General features: G+C 50.6%; 1 protein-coding gene across 2 annotated transcripts in view; it reads left to right on the top strand.

The window, feature by feature from the left end:
* GCN1 (GCN1 activator of EIF2AK4) overlaps nucleotides 1–12817 on the top strand; it is a 58962-nt gene extending 46145 nt beyond the window's left edge. For both annotated transcript variants that reach the window (XM_045041135.1, XM_023241481.2), the window contains 13 exons: nucleotides 1161–1322; nucleotides 1609–1701; nucleotides 1930–2073; nucleotides 2169–2438; nucleotides 2680–2793; nucleotides 3234–3464; nucleotides 5435–5628; nucleotides 5771–5885; nucleotides 8040–8136; nucleotides 8479–8627; nucleotides 9164–9271; nucleotides 11372–11590; nucleotides 12110–12817. In XM_045041135.1, coding sequence (XP_044897070.1) covers nucleotides 1161–1322; nucleotides 1609–1701; nucleotides 1930–2073; nucleotides 2169–2438; nucleotides 2680–2793; nucleotides 3234–3464; nucleotides 5435–5628; nucleotides 5771–5885; nucleotides 8040–8136; nucleotides 8479–8627; nucleotides 9164–9271; nucleotides 11372–11590; nucleotides 12110–12235 — 2022 coding nt within the window. In that variant the 3' untranslated portion in view covers nucleotides 12236–12817. The remainder of the gene's footprint in view (nucleotides 1–1160; nucleotides 1323–1608; nucleotides 1702–1929; nucleotides 2074–2168; nucleotides 2439–2679; nucleotides 2794–3233; nucleotides 3465–5434; nucleotides 5629–5770; nucleotides 5886–8039; nucleotides 8137–8478; nucleotides 8628–9163; nucleotides 9272–11371; nucleotides 11591–12109) is intronic.
* Nucleotides 12818–20650: the final 7833 nt, after the last annotated feature.

Below are 20650 nucleotides of genomic sequence, written 5' to 3'. Positions count from 1 at the left end.
GGGCCTCGTGGGTGACCTGACTCAGAGGGCTGGGGGCAGGTTCCACGAAAAGCCGTATCACTAGGGACTCCTGAGTGGCCCATAGAAATTGGTGATGATCTTTTTCTCACCACTACTGAGGCTTCTCCAGTTTAATCCCTTTTGTGTCACTACTGCACTACAGTTAAAATGTGCAGTGTCCTTGGCAGGGAAGGGAGGCCATGCGCATATGTGTGTGCTGGTGCTGTGGGAGTGGGAGGGCTGCATACGTTCTTACCGGGAGCAGAGCAGATGAGTGTTACGCTCCCAGTGGGTGGAAGCGTGTCGTTTCCGACAATGTTACCGTCCCACAGCAGCCACTTTCAGGGGGCTGGCGATCTTTGCACTCAACTTTCCTTTCTGAGGGTGATCCTCAAAACACGCCTGGGAAACAGATTGAGCAGGCATAGGGCTCTCAGTTGGCATAAAAGTTATGAAGTGGCTGGCTAGTCAGAGATGTTAAGCATGTGGCCATTGCTTATTCTCTGATCTACTGGCACCTTCTGCTGAGTGTATCGGTAGAAGTGTTATATTTTACGTTTGCATTTGGGGGGTTTACGTTTGCATTTGGCAAAGAATGTAAATAAATTCTGTCACCAACTAGAGTTGTGATTCATTGAATAGTTACTGAGTCCTCTCAAAGGCTGAGACCTTGCCGGCGGTGAGGCCGATACATAATCAGTCCCCTTATTCTGTTTGTAGTGCGCTCTGCTTCGGGGGGACCATTTCCAGAGGGAGCAGAGCTATCCTTGGCCCCACAGTAGCCCCAGAGATGCCACAGAGAAGCAATTTTTTGAGTTGAGTCTTGAAGGACTTGGGAGTTTTCCAAGAGGATGAGCCAAAGAAAGAATCAGGGGAGAGGGAGCAATGCCATGCAGGGCCTCACCATGGGAAGGAGCTCTCGTGGGAGATGGAGAGTATCTGGAGAACTCACTTAAAATCCGACTCCTCAGGTGGAGACTGCATATCCTCTCTACGTTCGTATGCTTGCTCATTTTCAGTGAGAACCACTAAGTTAAGAGTCAAGCCAAGGGATGCTGGTGGCCTGGCTAGGCCAGAGGTCCTCGTCCATCTCCCCTTGCTTGCTTCCACTCCTTCCTTGCCTCTGCTGCATCAGGTACAGTGCACGGATTCCGTTGCAGGTGCTGTATTTCTCTGAGTCCCTTGTACCCACGGCGAGGAAGGCTTTGTGTGACCCTCTGGAGGAGGTCAGAGAAGCGGCGGCCAAGACCTTCGAGCAGCTGCACTCCACCATCGGCCACCAGGCTCTGGAGGACATTCTCCCATTTTTACTGAAGCAGCTGGTGAGTGGATCTGCCACACACCTACCAGTTTGGCTTTTACTGTCTCTGTAGAAGCAAAATGCAGGGGGGCTCATTCTGCCAAGGCAGCCGCAGTGTGGGCCCCCCAAGGGAGTGGGTGCAGCAGGCTCAGATTTGGCTCTGTGCTTCTCCTTCGATAGTCAGTAAATGTGGGTGCGGTAGGAGGAAGGGAGGAAAGTGGTGAAGGAAGTTGGCGGTGGCTGGTCTAGACAGCAGAGCTGGGGACAAGAGCCAGCTCCTCAGCATTGCCCTCCGTGCTCCTGTGCAGGATGATGAGGAAGTGTCAGAATTTGCCTTGGATGGTCTGAAGCAAGTTATGGCCATCAAGAGTCGTGTGGTGCTTCCCTACCTCGTGCCCAAGGTAATCCCACCCTGCAGCAAGCACCCCCTGGCCGCGGCTACATGATTATTTCCAGGCCTGCTATGGAGACCTTTTGGACTCAGATGTTGGGGAAGGCTGGTGGTGGGTGCAGGGGGCCCTGGAGCAGACACTTAGCCCTCAACAGTGGCCATGGGATCTCCTAGAGTCTAGCACGGTGGCCAGCATGAAGCGGCATTCATTGAGCTGACCTTGTTCATCATTCTACAGCTGACGACTCCGCCTGTCAACACCCGGGTGCTGGCTTTCCTTTCGTCTGTGGCTGGCGACGCCTTGACCCGTCACCTTGGAGTGATCCTCCCGGCAGTCATGTTGGCCCTGAAGGAGAAACTTGGGACTCCGGACGAGCAGCTGGTGAGTGTCACGATTACTCCCGGCAGCTTTCTGTCGGCTGTCCTGGCCTGCCCCTGAGGAGCTGTGCTCAGTCTGGGTGTCCCCTGTGGTTTCAGGAGATGGCCAACTGTCAGGCTGTGATCCTCTCAGTAGAGGATGACACTGGGCACCGGATCATCATCGAGGATCTGCTGGAAGCCACCCGAAGCCCTGAGGTGGGCATGAGGCAGGCTGCCGCCATCATCCTCAACATTTACTGTTCACGCTCGAAGGCTGACTACACCAGCCACTTGCGGAGCCTGGTGTCCGGCCTGATCCGTCTCTTCAACGACTCCAGCCCGGTGGTTCTGGAGGAGAGCTGGGATGCCCTGAATGCCATCACCAAGGTGAGGGGACTGCTGACTGCAGCAGATTTTGATTATAGACCATGCCAGACGCTTGGAAGATTAGACTCTTAAAATAGGCCATGACGTACCTGTCAGCCAACTTCAGCATTTATCAATCCATGGCCAGTCTTTCTTATACTCCCCCCACACTCTTCCCCCTGAGGTATTACTTTGAAGCCATCTTGGGAGGGCTGTACTCAGAACCCTGACATCCTCTCTGCTTTTTCCTGGCCTTCCACAGAAGCTCGATGCTGGCAACCAACTGGCACTAATTGAAGAACTGCACAAAGAAATCCGGCTCATAGGGAATGAGAGCAAAGGCGAGCATGTGCCAGGGTTCTGCCTCCCAAAGAAGGTAAGCCAGGGCCTCGTGAGGGTGCTGTGGGCATATGGCCTTCCTCCACTTCCACCCGCAGTCCCGGGTCTGTGGTAGAGCAGCTGACTTAGGGCCTTCACGGAAGCGTGTTTCTTTCCCACGGTGGCCATATGGGGATAGGGTCTGTGCTGCCTTCAGTTTAAGTTGTGGAGGCCACCACGGCCAGAGCAAGTGAGTCACAGAGGAGACAGCAGGTGTACCTATGTGTGCTAGGCCCACCAGAGCTGTTACCTTCTCATCACTGCCCTGTCAAGACTGTTCCTCAGCCGGCACCCTCTCAGGCTGTTACCCTGGCACCAGAAGCAGTCTCTGTCAGGGAATCACAGAGAGGACGGCTGACAGGGGTGCGTGCTTTGGATAGGAGACCCCTGGACCCAGTGCCTTTGAGATTTGACTGTCGTGTGTGGTTCTCTCGTCAGGGAGTAACCTCCATCCTTCCAGTGTTGCGGGAGGGCGTCCTGACTGGCAGCCCGGAACAGAAAGAGGAAGCGGCCAAAGCTTTAGGTTTGGTGATCCGCCTGACCTCAGCTGACGCCCTGAGGCCCTCCGTGGTCAGCATCACTGGGCCTCTGATCCGCATCCTGGGGGACCGGTTCAGCTGGAACGTAAAGGCAGCCCTGCTTGAGACACTCAGCCTCTTGCTGGCCAAGGTGAGCCACTGACACATTCACCTCTTGGTCCATTTGGGTCTTCAAGAACTGATCTGTCTGCCGGTTGGTGTCATGTGGCAGCACGGTGAGCTTATTATGGAGAAACAGCATGGCAGAGGGAGTCGAGATGCTAGACGCTAGACTCACACTGTGCCAGAATGACCTTGGGAAAGTATGGTAACCTCTGAGCTTGTGCCCTCACCCTTGATTTGGAAGTGCTGCTGCTGCTGCTCCCTGCCAATGAAGAGCTGTGGGGCCTAGAGAAGGTGGTGTCAGGTGGTGCCTGACGCATCCTGAGCGTGCCAGACTAATGCTAGTTGCTGTTTTGTGGGTTGTAAAAATTTTTTTTAATGTTTATTTATTTTGAGAGAGAGATCAGGGGAGGGGCTGAGCGAGAGAGAGAGAGAAAGAGAATCCCAAGCAGGCTCCATGCTGCCAGCACAGAGCCCGATGTGGGGCTTGAACTCACAAACCATGAGATTGTGACCTGTACCAAGATCAAGAGCTGGGCATCAAGAGTTGGACGTTCAACCGAGCCACCCAGGCGCCCCTGCTCCTTGGTGTTTTTTTTTTTTTTTCAACGTTTTTTATTTATTTTTGGGACAGAGAGAGACAGAGCATGAACGGGGGAGGGTCAGAGAGAGGGAGACACAGTATCGGAAACAGGCTCCAGGCTCCGAGCCATCAGCACAGAGCCCGACGCGGGGCTCGAACTCACGGACCGCGAGATCGTGACCCGGCTGAAGTCGGACGCTTCACCGACTGCGCCACCCAGGCGCGCCTCGTTGGTGTTTTTTGAAGAACTGTTGGTTCAAAGGAGAAGATCCAAGGCCGCATAATTGCAATTACACAGTTTACATATATTTCCGTTTTTTTATTGCTGCCTCATAAAGAGGGATGCAAAGGGTCTGATGAGGGACTGAAAAGGAAGTCTTGAGAGCGGCTGGAGTAACTTCAGTCTTTGCCAAAAGTGTAAGAAGCAAAGAGCCAGCATGTTAACCATTTCTGACATTTTACGGGGCGATAATTAAGTCCTTTAGGATTTAAAAAAATTATAAGCAGAACTGAGATTTGTTGTTCTAAAAACAATTTTTTTTTTTTGAATTCTTACTCGAGGTTTGGAAACAAAAGCAAGCTTAAAATTTGTAGCTTTTTTGCCCCTTTTGTGGGAAAGATGTGGGGAGCGTCTTCCCAGATAAGATGTGGCATTGTGAGCATCGGCCTTATTCTATGGAAGATAGTATCTTTTTTAAAAAATTAAGTGTCATTTTCACCTGTGTTCTGTGCTGTTCTTTTCTGTGGTGTTTTAGAACTCTGTGTACAAACGGAGCCCTTTCCTCCCAGAATTTGTCCCATAGGCCCATGAGTCGATGTCATCCGTGGCCAGATGGTTCCTACCTCCCGTTTACCAGCTTCACTCCATGGTGTGCCTCCCAGCAGCCTGCAGCCCCTGACCCCAGTATTTTCACACTTCCAAATAGCTGCTTTGGTTTTTCCCATTTAGGAAGAAGTAAATGTTCATTCTTGGGAGGGGTGACTTTCTGAGGTCATTTGTTTCATAGGATTGTTCTTAGGGCTCAGTGTCAGTGCTCAGCTTGCATATCTATTGCTCAGAAGATGATACCTGCCCTTACACACCTGGTCCGTTGCCCTGTCTTGGCATTGGAACAGGTCTTCGGTGGGGCTGACAGCCGTCACCTGCGCTGCTCTTTCATGTATTTGGAGATAGAGGTTTCAAGTTGCTTGTCCGTGTGGACTGGTCTCCACTTAAGCCAACCAGTGGCTCCCTTGGAGGTGGTGATAGCGGGGCTGAGCAGGACCTGTCCGTGCTGGCTGCCCCCTCTGCGGGAGTATCTACTCCTAGCCTGTGTGCGAGAGCTCATGGTGGTTTCTGATTGATTTCGTATCTCGCACGCTGTGGCCTTGGACTCCACCACACCCGTAGTTTCTTATGTGGGTTTCTCAAACAGGTCGGGATTGCCCTGAAGCCATTCCTGCCTCAGCTGCAGACCACTTTTACCAAAGCCCTGCAGGACTCCAACCGGGGGGTACGCCTGAAGGCTGCTGATGCTCTGGGGAAACTCATCTCCATCCACATCAAGGTGGACCCCCTCTTCACAGAGCTATTGAATGGAATCCGTGTCATGGAAGACCCAGGTGTCAGGTGAGGTGCTGCTGGGGCAGTGTTGTGGCTGTGAGGAGGCCAGGCGGATGCTGAAGCCTCCTGGGGCCGGGCTGGGCCTGTGTGGGAGGGAGCAGTGGTGAAGAAGAGCGAGGGGTTTAAGTTGGATGCGTTGGTTCTGTAGGGACACCATGCTGCAGGCCCTGAGGTTTGTGATTCAGGGAGCAGGGGCCAAAGTGGACGTGGTCATCCGGAAAAACATTGTCTCGCTCCTGCTGAGCATGCTGGGACACGACGAGGTATGGCTGCAGGTGGATGGCAGGGCTGGTGGGCTCTACTGGTTCCCCTTCTCTTTGCTTTGGTCGGCATGTCTGTTTTGTGTTAGAAGAACTGCTGCCTGCTCAGTGGTAATAATCATTCCTGATGCTCCTATCACTCTTTATGGTTTAACAGGCATTTGATTGTGAGGGAGACAGGGCGGGTAGTGTTGGTATTGGTTGTTCTGTTTCACAGATAAGGAAGGTAAGGTTTTCACAGTAAGGAAAGTAAGGAGCTCTTGTGAACTTACCATGTAATCTTAAACGAGCCACTTTCCCTCTCTGCCTTTCCTTTCCCTGTGTGTAAAATGAAGACATTCGTTTATTGGTTCAGGAAATATTTGCTGAGACAAAGGGTCTTTCGCAGAGGTGAAGCAAGCATGGTCACAGCCCTTAAGAAATTTGGCATCTGGGAGGGTGCCTGGGTGGCTCAGTTGGTTAAACATCCAACTCTTTATTTGGCTCAGGTCGCGATCTCACGGTTTGTGAGTTCAAGCCCTGCTTCGGGCTCTGCTCTGACAGTTTGTAGCCTGCTTGGGATGATCTCTCTCTCTGCCTCTCTCCTGCGTGTTCTCTCTCTCTCTCTCTCTCTCTCTCTCTCTCTCTCTCTCTCTCTCTCTCTCTTTCTCTCTTTCTCTCTCTCTCACCTTAAATAAAATAAAAAGGAAATTTGGCATCTGGTGTCTGGGACACCAGGTCAGAGGTCTTAGCACTGTTGGAGAGGGTGAGACTTGCCTGGGGCCATGCCCTAGCAAGGTGGAGTCAGCCACAGTCTGAGCTCTGGGACCCCCGGTGCTGTCTCCGTTCCAGCACGGCCCTTCCTTCCCCAGCCTGGAAGCGTGTGTTAAGTACTTGTTGGCTGCCCAGCGACTGAGTCTAGATAAGAATTTTCTCTTTCTCCTCTGACAGCCCTCTGTTGTGGGGTTAATCTCTGGACTGAGCCTGTGGGTTCACATGGTTTGCACTTGTAGCGCACTCAGTGGGGCCAGCCCTTGTTGCTGCTGGGCTTACCACGGCTGTGGAAATCTGGCCTCATTCCAACTGCTGCTCCCTGACTAGAGCCCCCCCCCCCACCTTCTCTGTGAGGGTTTTTACAGGGCCATGCCCAGTGCAAGCAAAAGTTAGTATTTAGGCCAATTTGCATTTCACCACAGTGGAGCTTAAAATAGATCCTGTTGGAGAGAGTGGGCGTCAGAGAGAGCCAGCTTTAGCCTTGCTTGGCACCTGGGCTTCTGCCTGGAGCTCAGAGGTGCAAACTGTGGTCAGACCATCTTCCCCCCAACTCAGAGCTTCCCCTGGATCAATGGTGGCTAACCAGGGTGCCAGCCTGGCATTAGCCACTCAGCAGGTCATTAGTCCTTGGTTGGTGGGTTGGTTTGTGGTCTGTGTGCACATCAGATTGGCACTTATTAATAACATAGTATGTATCTTAAAAATCCACTCCCTTGCTATCCCGTGATTAGTTGGCTAGGGAGGAGCAGCAGGGAGCAGGTTGTGTATCTGGCTTTGATTTTGACAGAAAATGCTCAGCTTTTTCTTGTCCTCCTTAGGTTGATTAGTGGCTTCATTCTGACTTCCTAGGACAAACCTGAATAAGGGAGGTGGTGCTAGGGCACTGACACAGTAGAGAGATTCCAGGGTGTCGCTCTGGACACAAGATGACACACAAGGTTGGCAGGGGAGCGGGGCTGGAAGGAAAGGAGCTCAGAGCGGTTCTCTAGGTGACGTCCAGTGATGTGGGCAGGGGCCGCCCCTCGCTGCCTCCCAGAGCTGTTGATAGTAATTGAGATAATACGCGGAAAATGTTCTGACTTTCTAAGAAGAGAGGTGCTACGTAAATACGGGCATCATTGCCATTGTGATGATGATTACCATATGCACGCACACTGGAGTTTTCTATAATTGAGAGAAGTGCTGGGTGTGTGGTTGTTCGCTCCACGCCCAGTGGCGGCTGCCATGAATGGCAGTCCCGCTCTGGCAGCAGGAGCGCACGTGCCTGGAGTGGGGACAGGAGTCTGGAGTCGCCTCGTTCTGCCTTCTCCCCTGCCCTCCATCCTGGGCAGTTGCCGGCCCCACTGACCTTGCAGCTGGTGGTGCAGCTCACGCCGGCTTTTGCTCCCTTCTGTGCTCTGTCAGGACAACACTCGCATCTCCTCGGCCGGCTGCCTGGGCGAGCTGTGTGCCTTTCTGACTGAAGAGGAGCTCAACGCTGTCCTTCAGCAGTGCTTGCTGGGTAGGTCTCCTGTGCACTGGGGACCCCCTGCAGGGCCTTGTCTCCCCTTTCCCTCGGGGGGGTCTTCTGGCAGCTAGTCTCTCCTTGGGGAATCCAGCTCTTAAGACAAAATGGAGTTTCCAGTGGTCCTATAGTCCCTTGCGTCTCTGCTCGGGGAACGTGGCTGCGAGTCTGAAGCAGCTTGAGAGAGACCTCTTCATAATGTGCCACATTGGGCAGGGCGGTCCGTGTGCAGTGGACTGGGATTTCCATTGGGCTTAGGTTGGGTAGGCCTGGGGGCTGCATGGCTGGTAGGGGCATAGTGTAAAGTGCAGGTTGACCCAGTTGTGTCCTTCCACTCAGCGGATGTGTCTGGTATTGACTGGATGGTTCGGCATGGACGGAGCCTGGCACTGTCTGTGGCTGTGAACGTGGCTCCCGGCAGACTCTGTGCGGGCAGGTATAGCAGTGAAGTTCAGGACATGATCCTCAGCAATGCCATGGCAGACAGGGTAAGGCTTTGGGGCAGCCACACTCCTCTCCCCCTCCCTAGCCCAAATTCCACAGCTGTATCCTTGCTGACACTGCACAAGGGGCAGGGGAGGGGCTCTACTGCAGACTGGGCGGTGAGAGGCCTGGGTTCAAATTTTGCCTTTGCCAATAACTTTCTGTGGCCTTGGACCACTACTTGGTCTCCCTGGGCCTCAGTTCTGTCATCTGTAAACAATGAGGAGTTTAAGTAGGAGTGTCTAGAGGTCCCTTCCATGTCAGAAGCTCTCTGAACCCTGTTCGTGGGAAGCAGTGCACACAGGCTTTGTTTGCTTCATAGCCAGGAAGCAAAGAAAGCTGTCTGCAAGAAAGCTGTCAAAGAGTCTTGGATGTGAAGTTGTGTGTGTGTGTGTGTGTGTGTGTGTGTGTGTGTATAGCAGGGGTGCTTATATGAGGGGCCAGTGTCCTGGAGGTTCCTGGGAATGAGACAGAGCCTGGCCCTGCTGCTCCGAGGAAGGGGCAGGGTGCTGTGCCATCCAGCTCTTTCCTGTCCCCACAGATCCCCATCGCAGTGAGCGGGATCCGGGGCATGGGATTCCTGATGAAGCATCACATCGAGACAGGGGGAGGACAGTTGCCAGCCAAACTCTCCAGCCTGTTCATTAAGGTGAGTAGGGGCAGCCTGGCTTGTGAGAAGGACCCATGTCCAAAGAACACTGGAAGTGTGCTGTCTGACTGTGTTCTAGGAGTTCTCTGCGGAGAGCTCTGGGAGGTCTCTGAACCCTTGGGAGTGGAACACAAAGTGATTCTGTGTGCTTTTTTCCTCCGGAAGAGTGCCTGACTTGTCAGATTCTCAAGTAGACCTGTAACCCCAAATCAAATTAAGAATCACTATTTTGTTGTGTTTTTTTTTTAACTTTTTTTTTTTTATTTTAATTTTATCCTTTCTCAAAAGTGTACTATAGTATCATATTGTGGTTTAGTTTGCATTTGTTTATGGCTAATGATGTAGAACAGTTTTTTTTTTTGAGTGCGAGTAGGGGAGGGGCAGAGCTGGGGAGAGAGAGAATCTTAAGCAGACTCCGTGCCTCGCATGGAGCCTGATTTGGGGCTTGATTTTGCAACTGTGAAATCAAGACCTGAGCTAAAATCAAGTCAGACACTCAACCCACTGAGCCACCCAGACGCCCTGATGTAGAACAATTTTTATGTGCTTATTAGCCATCCCCACATTCACTTGGTAGAGTGTTTATTGATGTCTTTTGCTGTTCTTAAAATTGTGTTTTTTCTTTCCTAATACTGAAGTTTTGAGAGCTGTTTATATATTTTGCACATAAGACTTTAAGAACCACTATCTGAGGTATTCCTTCCAGGCATCTGGATTTAGTAAAATTTGGGACAGACCTGGGTTCAAACCTTTTTTTTTTTTTTTTTAATGTTTTTTTTTTTTTTTTAATGTTTTTTTTTTTTCAACGTTTATTTATTTTTGGGACAGAGAGAGACAGAGCATGAACGGGGGAGGGGCAGAGAGAGAGGGAGACACAGAATTGGAGACAGGCTCCAGGCTCTGAGCCATCAGCCCAGAGCCTGACGCGGGGCTTGAACTCACGGACCGCAAGATCGTGACCTGGCCGAAGTCAGACGCTTAACCGACTGCGCCACCCAGGCGCCCCTTAATGTTTATTTTTGAGAGTGAAGAGAGAGTATGAGTGGGGGAGGGGCAGAGAGAGAGGGAAACACAAGATGTGAAGCAGGTTCCAGGCTCTGAGCTGTCCGCACAGAGCCTGACGCAGGGCCCGAATTCATGCTGGGTTCAAATCTTAATAAGTCTTTTCTTCCCTGCCTCCTTTTAGCTGGCATGGCGCTTATTATTGTTATTGTGGTGGCTGCAAGGTGTCAATTAGGAAAGCCTGGGAGCTGGACACTGGGGACCCTGCTGCCTGTGTAATAAAGCAAGCTTTTCAGAAATTGTGCACACAAATCAGAGCGAGAATCTGCATTTTTAGAGGTGTGGCTAAGTCTGAGACTCTGCCTTTGTAACCAGTTCCTGGGCGGTATCAGTGCTGCTGGTGTGTGGACCTCAATTTGAATAGTGAGGTTCCAGAGGGGGATTGCCCCATCCTGCAGACGCCTGCAGCCCTGCTGAGAGTTCTCAGGGCCCCTGTTAGATTGAGCCCGTGTAACAGCATCACCTTGCATGCAGCTGTTCATCAGTGTTTGTTTACTGAAGATCCTCTGTGTACCTCGCTGGGCTAGACCCTCAAGGCATAGAGGTGCATGGAGCAGACAAGATTTGTAGAGTTGGAGGTACACAAAAAGCCTATGGGGATGAGGAGGGCCCTAATTTAGAGAGGGTTGTTATGGGAGACCTCTATGGGCTGACACTTGAGCTGAGGCCTGTAGGAGGAGAAGGAGCCAACCATGTGAGGACCCCCGGGCAGGCACATCCCAGGTTGTGGGACCAGTCAGGGCGGAGGCCCGAAGGCGGGAAGGAGCTTGGTGTCCCCGAGGAAGTGATAGCCCTGCGTGGACCAAGAGTAGTGAGAAAAAGGGAGAGAATAGCATGAGATGAGGTGGGAGAAGGAGATGGGCTGAGTCAGAACCTGTCACTGCCCACCACCCCCCCCCCCCCAAGATGGGAAAGGAAGCCATTGGAAGCGAGCATTGGGGTCAGTTTCTGGATGAAGAGGGAATGTCAGGGCAGAAATTTGGGCTTCCTTGAAAAACAGATTGGATGTGCCTAACTAAAAGCTTATGGTCTTCTTAGTGTCTGCAGAACCCATCCAGTGACATCAGGCTGGTGGCTGAGAAGATGATCTGGTGGGCCAACAAGGACCCGCTGCCTCCCCTGGACCCCCAGGCCATCAAACCCATCCTAAAGGCTCTTCTCGACAACACCAAGGATAAAAACACTGTCGTGAGAGCCTACAGTGACCAGGCGATCGTCAACCTCCTCAAGATGCGGCAGGGCGAAGAGGTGTTTCAGGTGGGAGCCTGGGACTGGGGTGTCCCTCCAGGGCCTGCTGTGGGTGCTCGGCACACGGCTCTACTGCATGGTAGTCTTTAAGCATCATATTCCACCACCTCATGTGCTGAGTGTTGAGAGGCAGATTGTGGTCAGGTGACTGGTCTAGTGCCTGAAAACATTCCTCTGTTCCTGTGGTGTTCAGGCTTCTTTCGGCAACAGAGCCCTGTTTTGGAGAAATCCAAATAAAGTCTCACTTGGCATCTGAACGTGTGGAACAGATCCCAGGAGGGAGCCCTGTTCATGCACTCCTCTCCCCACCATATTTAGAGCACTGAAAGCCCTTCCACTCCCCGCCTCAGCACATGAAAAGCATGAGGTGTGGTTTTCTTGGCTTCCCAGGGATCCATCGGACTCCCTTATTTTGCCGGAGTCCACAGCAGTGCTAGTTCTGAGGTTAATGTTCATTTTTGCCTTGGCTTGGAGAAACCTGAAGCTGTATTTTCTGACTACGTCTCCTCATTTCCATCTTCCCCACAGGCCCTCTCCAAGATCCTGGACGTGGCCAGTTTGGAGGTGCTGAACGAGTGCAACCGAAGGTCCCTGAAGAAGCTGGCCAGCCAGGCCGACTCCACAGAGCAGGTGGACGACACCATCCTGACCTGATAGGCCCAGGCCCCGCCCCCCCGGGCTCCACCTCTTTGTTCAATGTTTTCATTTTTGAAAATACGTTTGTTCCGATGGGGAGCTTAGGAGATGGCGTTCCCAGAAAGTATTTTAATATTTCAACAGACCACAGCCAAAGCCTTAAATCAAACCCACACACAACTGAAAATTGCCTCCTCCATCTCTCACCCTTTTCTTTGGAGAAGAGACAAAAGCACATGTGTGAGCCTCACCAAGTGGTAGCCAAGAGCTGATCATCCGGCTGAGCATGGCTGGGTCTGGAACAGGTGGGGTCAGACTTCTGGATCCTCTTCTCCTATGCTTGAGTTCTGCTTCGGGAGCCAGTGCTACTAGCCTTTGCCTAGATCCTGAGTGGGGCACTGAACCGTGGAGGTCGGCCTGGTGTGCTGTGTCTTGGCGTGGCTTTGCCATGTTGTGTGGCCTGATTGGATCTGACCCCTGTCAGGTGAACATGACATACTCGCGATGCCCTGGCAATTCACAAGTCGGGGAGGGGTATTGGTTTAAATGCAGGTTGTTTGAAGGAGGAATGTTTTAATAAAGGCTTTGATTTAATCTCGATACAAGCAGATTTATAAAAATCTCCAAGCATCCATTAAACATGAAGCTTTGTGCATCAGGAATAAGGCGACACTTGCAACGCTCTTGTGAGCACCGGCAGCATTCTGACTCTTGGGCATCTCTCCTGCTCTTGGAAGTCTCATAGAGATTTATGCACTTCTCTGTCCTGAGGTTGGGTCCCGTGATTTCACTGAGCATAGAGAAGGCAGGGGTTGAATTGGCCACTTGCCTGTTCTGTCCTGACTCAGAAAGGTGGGGGAGCTTCTGGTAGTCAAGTGTTAAAGAGAAGTCCATCCCTTCTGCGGAGTAAGAAAGAACCACATTGCTGTAGTTAGAGGACTTGCCGAAGGAAAGAAAAGTTGCAGTTCAGCATCTGTCTCCTTTATGAATGACTTCCTTCCTCCTGGTTCTTAGAAGGCTCGTGATCCACATGTCCTGTCTGACGGAGCACGCCCTTCTGGGCCCAGTGACGCAAGTTTTTCTGGGCTGTGTCCCTGGTCACAGTATGGAATAAACCTCTACCGAAATTACTGGTCAGAGCCGTAAAAGAAAGGAAGATTAAATGTGGTAGCGAGCTCATTTTGTAAAAAGTCTAAAGTGTTCTATCAAAAAAAGCAAGGCTTGGCTTATTAATGCAGCAAAGGTAGAAAGTAGCCCTGTGACTCAGCACTTCTGATAAATAAGACAAGGTGACCTCTGAGATACTTCTGATGAAATCCTTGCTTTCTATGCCTGAGCCTTATATGTCATAGGACTTCCTATTTTCTTGTAGCAGGCATGGTCTCAGCTGGCTCAATGTAATTGTAGACTCCCAGGGCGGCAGGGGACCTTGAGAGGTCGGCTGAGTCAGTCCCAGTAGCCAAAGCAGCCAATGGGTGCAGCTTTTGGTAGCCATGGGAACTGTTCCCTGCTTCTGGGATTCAGATGGTCAGCAGTGTCCTCTCAGTTCCCTGGGGCGTATGTCCAGCAAGCTGTGTGCACATGTGGTCACCTCTGCCAGTTAGCTCTGGCGAGGCAGATGAAGTTTCTGTGTGAGGGGGGTGTGGCTGGAAAAGCTCTGGTAAGCCCCTGAGGGATAGTCTTCAGCGTTTCCTCCAGGATCTCAGAATAGATGCTTATGTCCATCTCAGACGTTCAGCCCCCAGTATGAAACTGGGAGGGAAATCTGATGTACTTAGAGGTGGAAGACACTCAGTAAGCAAAATCCAAAGGAAAAACACCAGGTTCTGTTCCAGAAACTGGAGGAGGATGAGATCTCTCTGTTCAGGATGGATGGATGGAGGTTGATTCACAGACAGAGATGACTCAAAGTCTCCCGGAGCATGTTGAATTGCATTCCCTGAGTCTGCAGGGAGGGCGTGGGTTCCTGGGAAATGAGCCTCGAAGGGCTGTCACAGGACAGTGGAGCAGGCACAGAAGACCCTCTCGACCCGGAGGGAGGCCTAGCAATCCTAGAAACAGCAGCCCTGGACATCCCGAAGGAAGTGGAGCTTGGCAGCAGAGAAGCAAAACTATTTGCCCTGGTGGTTGGTAGAGCTATTTCACCTTGGGCAAGCCGTCGGACTTCTCTGGGCCAGTTTTCTCATCTGTAAAATGAGGTATTTGGGATAGAAGCTCTAAGAATCTCTTGTTCTCAATGTTACAATAGTGATTATAACTGATGACATTTGGCATTTTTTTCATTTAATCTCCTCAACCCATGAAGTAGGTTCTCTTGTGGTTACGGGTTTTCCAGAGGAAGGAATTTAGGGAGAGAAGTCATTCCCCTGGGATCATATGGCTAATAAATGGCAGTTTGTCCCCAGAGCGGATATTCTTGGCTTCTCTCTTCTGTGATGGTTAGTTAGGTACAAGCATTTTCTCTTCTTTGTAGCAGGGCCTTCAGCCCCTTCACGTCTTGGCCCACACGGCCAACAGTGGCTGAGTGGCTCTGGGTGATTGGCCCAGGACTCTACCTGGATGCCCTGCTGGCTGGTCAGTACCTCACCCCATTCACAGGACACTTGCTTTAGGAAAGACAGCTATTTTCTAAGACTTTCAGCGATCTCGAAGGAGGAGACTCCGATGTTTCTTTTCACGTGTCTGAAAGACATGCCCTGAGCTAACCCAGGGAAAACTAAACCGAGCCTCTCACCCCTTCACCTGATTCCAGGCACCTCTGGAATCATGGGCATCAAGATTAGTTTAAAATGTGGGGAGAGAATGACATGCTTTACAGACCTAGGCACCAAATGTACAGGTAAGTTCTGGCTCACTGCTGTGATGCCAGCTCGGGAGAGGGGCAAGGGACCTGCAGGATCGATTCTTCTGTTTGCAGGGATTTGAAGACCCCGTTTTGCCGAGCACAGATTCTGAAACAAGATTGGTGGTTAGGAATGTTTCTCTAAGTATGGTTGTGTGTGGACATGTGGTAAATTGCTTCAAGCCTTTCTGAATGAGAACAATAGGGAGAAACAGGAAGAGCCTCAAAAAACATCTAGGTTCTAAAATGTTTTCATGGAAATGCAGGCAGTGCTTTCGTGCTGTATGGTGTTCTCTTGTGGAGCTGTGTGAACTCATCAAGGCAGGTTTGACCCTTCACTTAATCTTAAGTCGGGTGGCCCAGAGCACGTTGCTTTACCTGAACCCACATGTCCTCATCTGTACAGTGACAAGGACAGTCACAGGCTTGTCTGCAGTGAGCGAGATAGCATGCTCCATGAGGCCAGGCACACGGGAGGTACTTGCTTGGTGGGTAAGAGAGAAATGGGGGATGTCAATGGGAAAGGACTGAGCCATAGGCACTGTTACCCCAGTGGCATGTCACAAGTCCTGAGCTCTTGTTCAGGAGTCCCTGCTGGGGCTGGAGTCGGCAGATGCTGTGTTAACTTTGTGAGCCCGAAGTTTTAAAAAGCTTATGAACTTAAAAATCAAATTCTTTTTGAGAAGCGATGACCGCTGTGTTTGGATGTGTAAGATGCCGAGTGAGGAGCATGTCCATACGGGGACGGGGTCTCCAGGGTGCCCGGGCAAGATAGCCCTCTACTGTCGTCGTTAGAGCGGTGCGTGGGAGGCCAGAAGGGACTGGTCCTTGTTTTATGAGGAGGAAAGTGGAGGTACATGTGGCCAGTTGGCTGCAGAACTGGGAAAAACCTATGGTTCTTGATAGTTGGGTCACCAGGCCCCAGGGCCATCAGCAAAAGAAACTAGGCAAGTTGTTGGCATGTAGTTCTGTGGAGTGACTGGGTTTTACTCTTCATAAGAGATGGAGCCCAGTTATTTCATTGGGTGTTTCCCAGCTGCCCCTCAGTTGTATTAGGAGGGTTCCCTGCAGCCTGTCTGGTGGAAGGATAGTCTTGGTGTTAATGAAGCTCAGGAAACTGGAAAAACTGGTCCAAGGATTACTCCCTCTGTGGGATTTCTGTGTGACACTCCTGTGTGTGTCCACATGCAATACACCAGTCACCTTCTGATGCTCTTCTGAGACCCAGTTTCTCTGGTTGAGATGGCATAAGCTGGTCGTAAGCAGGATTCGAGCCTTCTTACCATTTGGACTCCTGTAAAGGGGGTGGGAAGCTGGGGTGTAGCAGTTTCTAATCCAGCATTTCTCAAATATCTTGGCCTCAGGAACTCTTTACACTTTGAAAGTATACACCCCAAAGAGCTCAAAGAGTAAATTGATATTTACCACCATACACATCTAAACTGGTCAACTTTGTAAGTTGTACTCCTTTAAAAATAATAAACCCGTTACGTGTTACCATAAGTAACCATAACAAATATAACAAAGTTTTCCAAAACAAAAGCCATTTTAGTGAGGAGAGAAGCTTTGTTTTACATTCTTCACATGTCTTTAATGTCTGGATTTTCATGTCTGCTCCTGCATTCAAGCTATTGTGATGTCACATGTCACGTAGGCTCTCTGGAAACCTCCACTGGGTAAGAACGAGAGTGGAAAAAGCAAGTAACATCTTGGTATTAAGAGAAAATGTTTTCACTGCAGATTCTTTGAAGGGGTCTCAGGGAGCCCCGGGGGTCCCCAGGCCACACTTCAAAAACCACCGATTGGGCGCCTGGGTGGCTCAGTCGGTTGAGCGTCCGACTTCGGCTCAGGTCATGACCTTACGGCCTGTGAGTTCGACCCCGTTTCAGGCTCTGTGCTCACAGCTCAGAGCCTGGAGCCTGCTTTGGATTCTGTGTCTCCCTCTCTCTTTGCCCCTCCCCTGCTCATGCTCTTTCTCTGTCAAAAACAAATAAACGTTAAAAATTAAAACAACAACAACAACAACAACAACAACACTGATCTAGGGGGCATTAGGGTGGCTCAGTTGGTTAAGTAACCAACTCCTGGTTTCGGATTAGGTCATGATGTTCTGCATCCTCTGTCTCCATCTCTCTGCCCCTTCCCCGCTCATGTTCTCTCTCTCTCTCTCTCTCTCTCAAAAATAAACGTTAAATAAGAAAGAAAACCACTAATCTAATATAAACGATGAGGGGAGAGAAATCCTACTGAAGTGTTTGGTTGGGTGGGTTGGGGGTTGACCCTGTAGTTCTTGTGACAGACCCCAAAAATTGGTCCACACCCCACAGAAAGCGAACACAAGAGAGTTTAGCTACATTGTTTCTTTTTTTTTTAATATATATTTTTACATTTATTTATTCTTGATAGAGACAGAGCACAAGTGCGGGGCGGGGGGTGGGGGGGAGAGGAGGAGACACAGAATCCGAAGCAGGCCCCAGGCTCTGAGCTGTCAGCACAGAGCCCGAGACGCAGGGCTCAAACTCACAAACTGTGAGATCATGACCTAGGCCGAAGTCGGACGCCTAACCAACTGAGCCACCCAGGCGCCCCTAGCTACATTGTTTCTGATGTTCCTTCCAACTTGCCAGATCTCTGTGTGGCTTCACTTTAATGCCACAGACACCAGTGCCTGCCATATGCTAGGTCCCGGAGAACACCGGGATGGCCCCTGCAACCAAGGAACTTAATTAATGTTCACTTGGTCTTGGCCACTGCGAAGTCTCACAGTATGGTATCGAGCATGTAGGCAAGAAATCGAGGCTGATTTCCAGTTCCATCAAAATTCTCTTTATTCCTTCCCCCTGGGACTAGTGTGTTGGAAGTGTCCCATCTTGGCTTCTTTAAAGCCCCTGGCGTTCAGTTCACCTGCCTGCTCTGAATTCTCACTTGCCACCTGCTTTTACCTATTTACACCATGGAACATGTCTGCCTGCCTCACTACCTGTGTCAGCAACTTTAGATTCCGTTGCTGACCAGCCAGGTCCCTCCAGACCTCTGCCCCACAGACCTTCATCTCTCGCGCTGCTCCCCGGGGTCACCGCTGGCTGCCACAAGGCCTCTGGCTCCAGGTCCCCTCTTCCTTATCCTCCCAGCCTTCCCATTGGTGACACACTTCCTGCCTCTCCTGTAGTGCCTTTAGCCCACGTTTACCCCTTACTACTCAATCCTCACGCCTGTCTGCCTATTCTCTGCTTCTGTGACCCTGAAAAACTTCACTCAACGCTGCTGTTCCCACCACCACCACCACCACCGTCTTTTCATTCACTGCCCAGCCTCTTGACCAAGGAGCACACCTGCCCACTCCATGGTGTCACTCTGTTCCCGTGAGCCTCTGTCTGCTGCTGTCCCCACTCTTCCTTTGTCTCCAGACACATATTTGTATTCCCTACCAGAATGTCACCTCCATGAAAGCAGGGGTTTTAAAGTTTAATTTATTGCTGTCGCTTCCCCTATGTCAGTGCCTGGTACAGGGAAGCTCTCAGACATGTGCTGAAGGAGGGAACAACTTGTCTTGCCCTATTGTATCATAAGCTCCATGAGGATGGGCCTTGTTTGGCTCATGTTGTGTCCTCGGTGCCAGCACAGTGCCTGGCACCTAGTAGGCACACAAGTGTTTTCTGAATTAGCACCTGACTCCAGTTGCCAGGTAAGTTCTGTGATTTTTTTTTTTTTTTTTTGGTTGCAATGCTGCTTTGTCTGGTTGATGTTTGCATATTGTCCTTTGCATCTGTCCCTTCCTGCTGTTGCTGCACACCTGGGCTTCAGCAGTAACCTCCCTGAAATCTCAGCAGCAGAAATCCACCGTGCATGCTTGCACCAGACTACTGTGCAAAACAGGTGGCCTCGCAAAAGCTCATCTGTAAACTGGCTATTCAGAACAGCGGAACCAAGTTTCTCATCGGTGCATACTGATGCTACCTCAGGTCCCCACAGTTAAGATCCATGTTCATATATAGTTTCTTTCTCTCTCTTCCTTTCTCTCTGTCCCTTTCTACCTAACTCTACCTACCTACCTACCTAGCTCCCTACCAGAACAAAGCTGGATTGTATGTAGTGGAGCATTTTGTGTCGTTTCGTTTTGTTTTGAGGGAGAGAGAGAGAGCAGCAGGAGGGGCAGACAGAGATGGAGAGAGAATCCCAAGCAGGCTCTGCACTGCCAGCACAGAGTGCGAAACGGGGCTCCACCTCATGACCTGAGCGAAAACCATGTCGGATGCTTAACTGACTGAGCCACCGAGGTGCCCCTGCTGAATTGTAGTTTAAATAAATGTAAAACGTTATTTGTAGAGGAAATAATGCTGTTTCATTTTGGGGACACCAGGCACATATCCTGGCCTATAGGGAATTCTCTCTCAAAGCCCAAATTGATGATTCTCACAGGCGGTGACAGCGGCTGTCTAAATACACCTATCATTCAAGGCTTGTAAGTTCCAATTCCATCATGAAACCTTTATAATGAAATCTCTTCTCCATCATTCTAGCTAAAAGTGATAGCTCTGTTCCTCTGAAGTCTAGACTGCTTGTTTGACAGCTGTTTTATCTATTGCATTGTCTTGTATTTTTAATTCCTTAGGAGTATGTCTTACCTCTGATAAGACAGTTCCTGGAGAAAAAAGGCTCTATTCTATAACCTGTAGCATATAGTAAGTAGTAAGCATTCATTAGTTACTGATTAAATGAATTAATGCCTGTTCCTTTCCAGAAGACACGTGCAGGCAAGTCAGGAATCTGGTCTTCACAATGGCCAACTCTGCTCTACTTTTGAGTAAAAGTATCCTGTAGCCTGCTATCGAGAAGGCTGCCTTGGAAATGTGTGCAACAGGTATCTACAATAGGAAACAGCTGAAAGTATGAACGAGCCAGTGCAAAATGACCGTGGCTAACGGTATCCGTTGCTGTTTATCGAATGCCTGTATGTACCAGGTAATCTACAAACCTCTCTAATCCTCACAACTATTCTGTGAGGAAACGGGCTCCGAGATGTGATGTGACTTATCCCAAATCTGAAAGCTTTTAAGGGACAGAGCCAGGATTTCAAAGTTAGCATTTGGGGGCACCTGGCTGGCTCAATTGGCAGAACATGCGACTCTTGATCTCAGGGCTGTGAGTTAAAGCCCCATGTTGGGTGTGGCACTTGAACCAAAGTCCCTCTGACTCCAGAGCAGGTTGAGAAGATGAGCTGGAGTGGCCTCCTGCCTCAGTGGCTGGTCAGGGTTGAGTGTGCTTGCCTGGTAGCTACACAGACACTTTAGTCTTCCCTTGTATATCTTAGAACTGCTGAATCAAAGGGGATCCCACTAACCTCTCCTAGACCAAGAAAGATCACTTTTTTTTTTTTTTAATTTTTTTTTCAACGTTCATTTATTTTTGGGACAGAGAGAGACAGAGCATGAACCGGGGAGGGGCAGAGAGAGAGGGAGACACAGGATCGGAAACAGGCTCCAGGCTCCGAGCCATCAGCCCAGAGCCCGACGCGGGGCTCGAACTCACAGACCGCGAGATCGTGACCTGGCTGAAGTCGGACGCTTAACCGACTGCGCCACCCAGGTGCC

This window comes from Felis catus, chromosome D3 (genome assembly GCF_018350175.1).
Source record: "Felis catus isolate Fca126 chromosome D3, F.catus_Fca126_mat1.0, whole genome shotgun sequence".
Taxonomy (NCBI): Eukaryota; Metazoa; Chordata; class Mammalia; order Carnivora; family Felidae; genus Felis; species Felis catus.
Note: the sequence above shows the minus strand (reverse complement) of the source record. Positions and strands in the feature narration are given on the sequence as shown.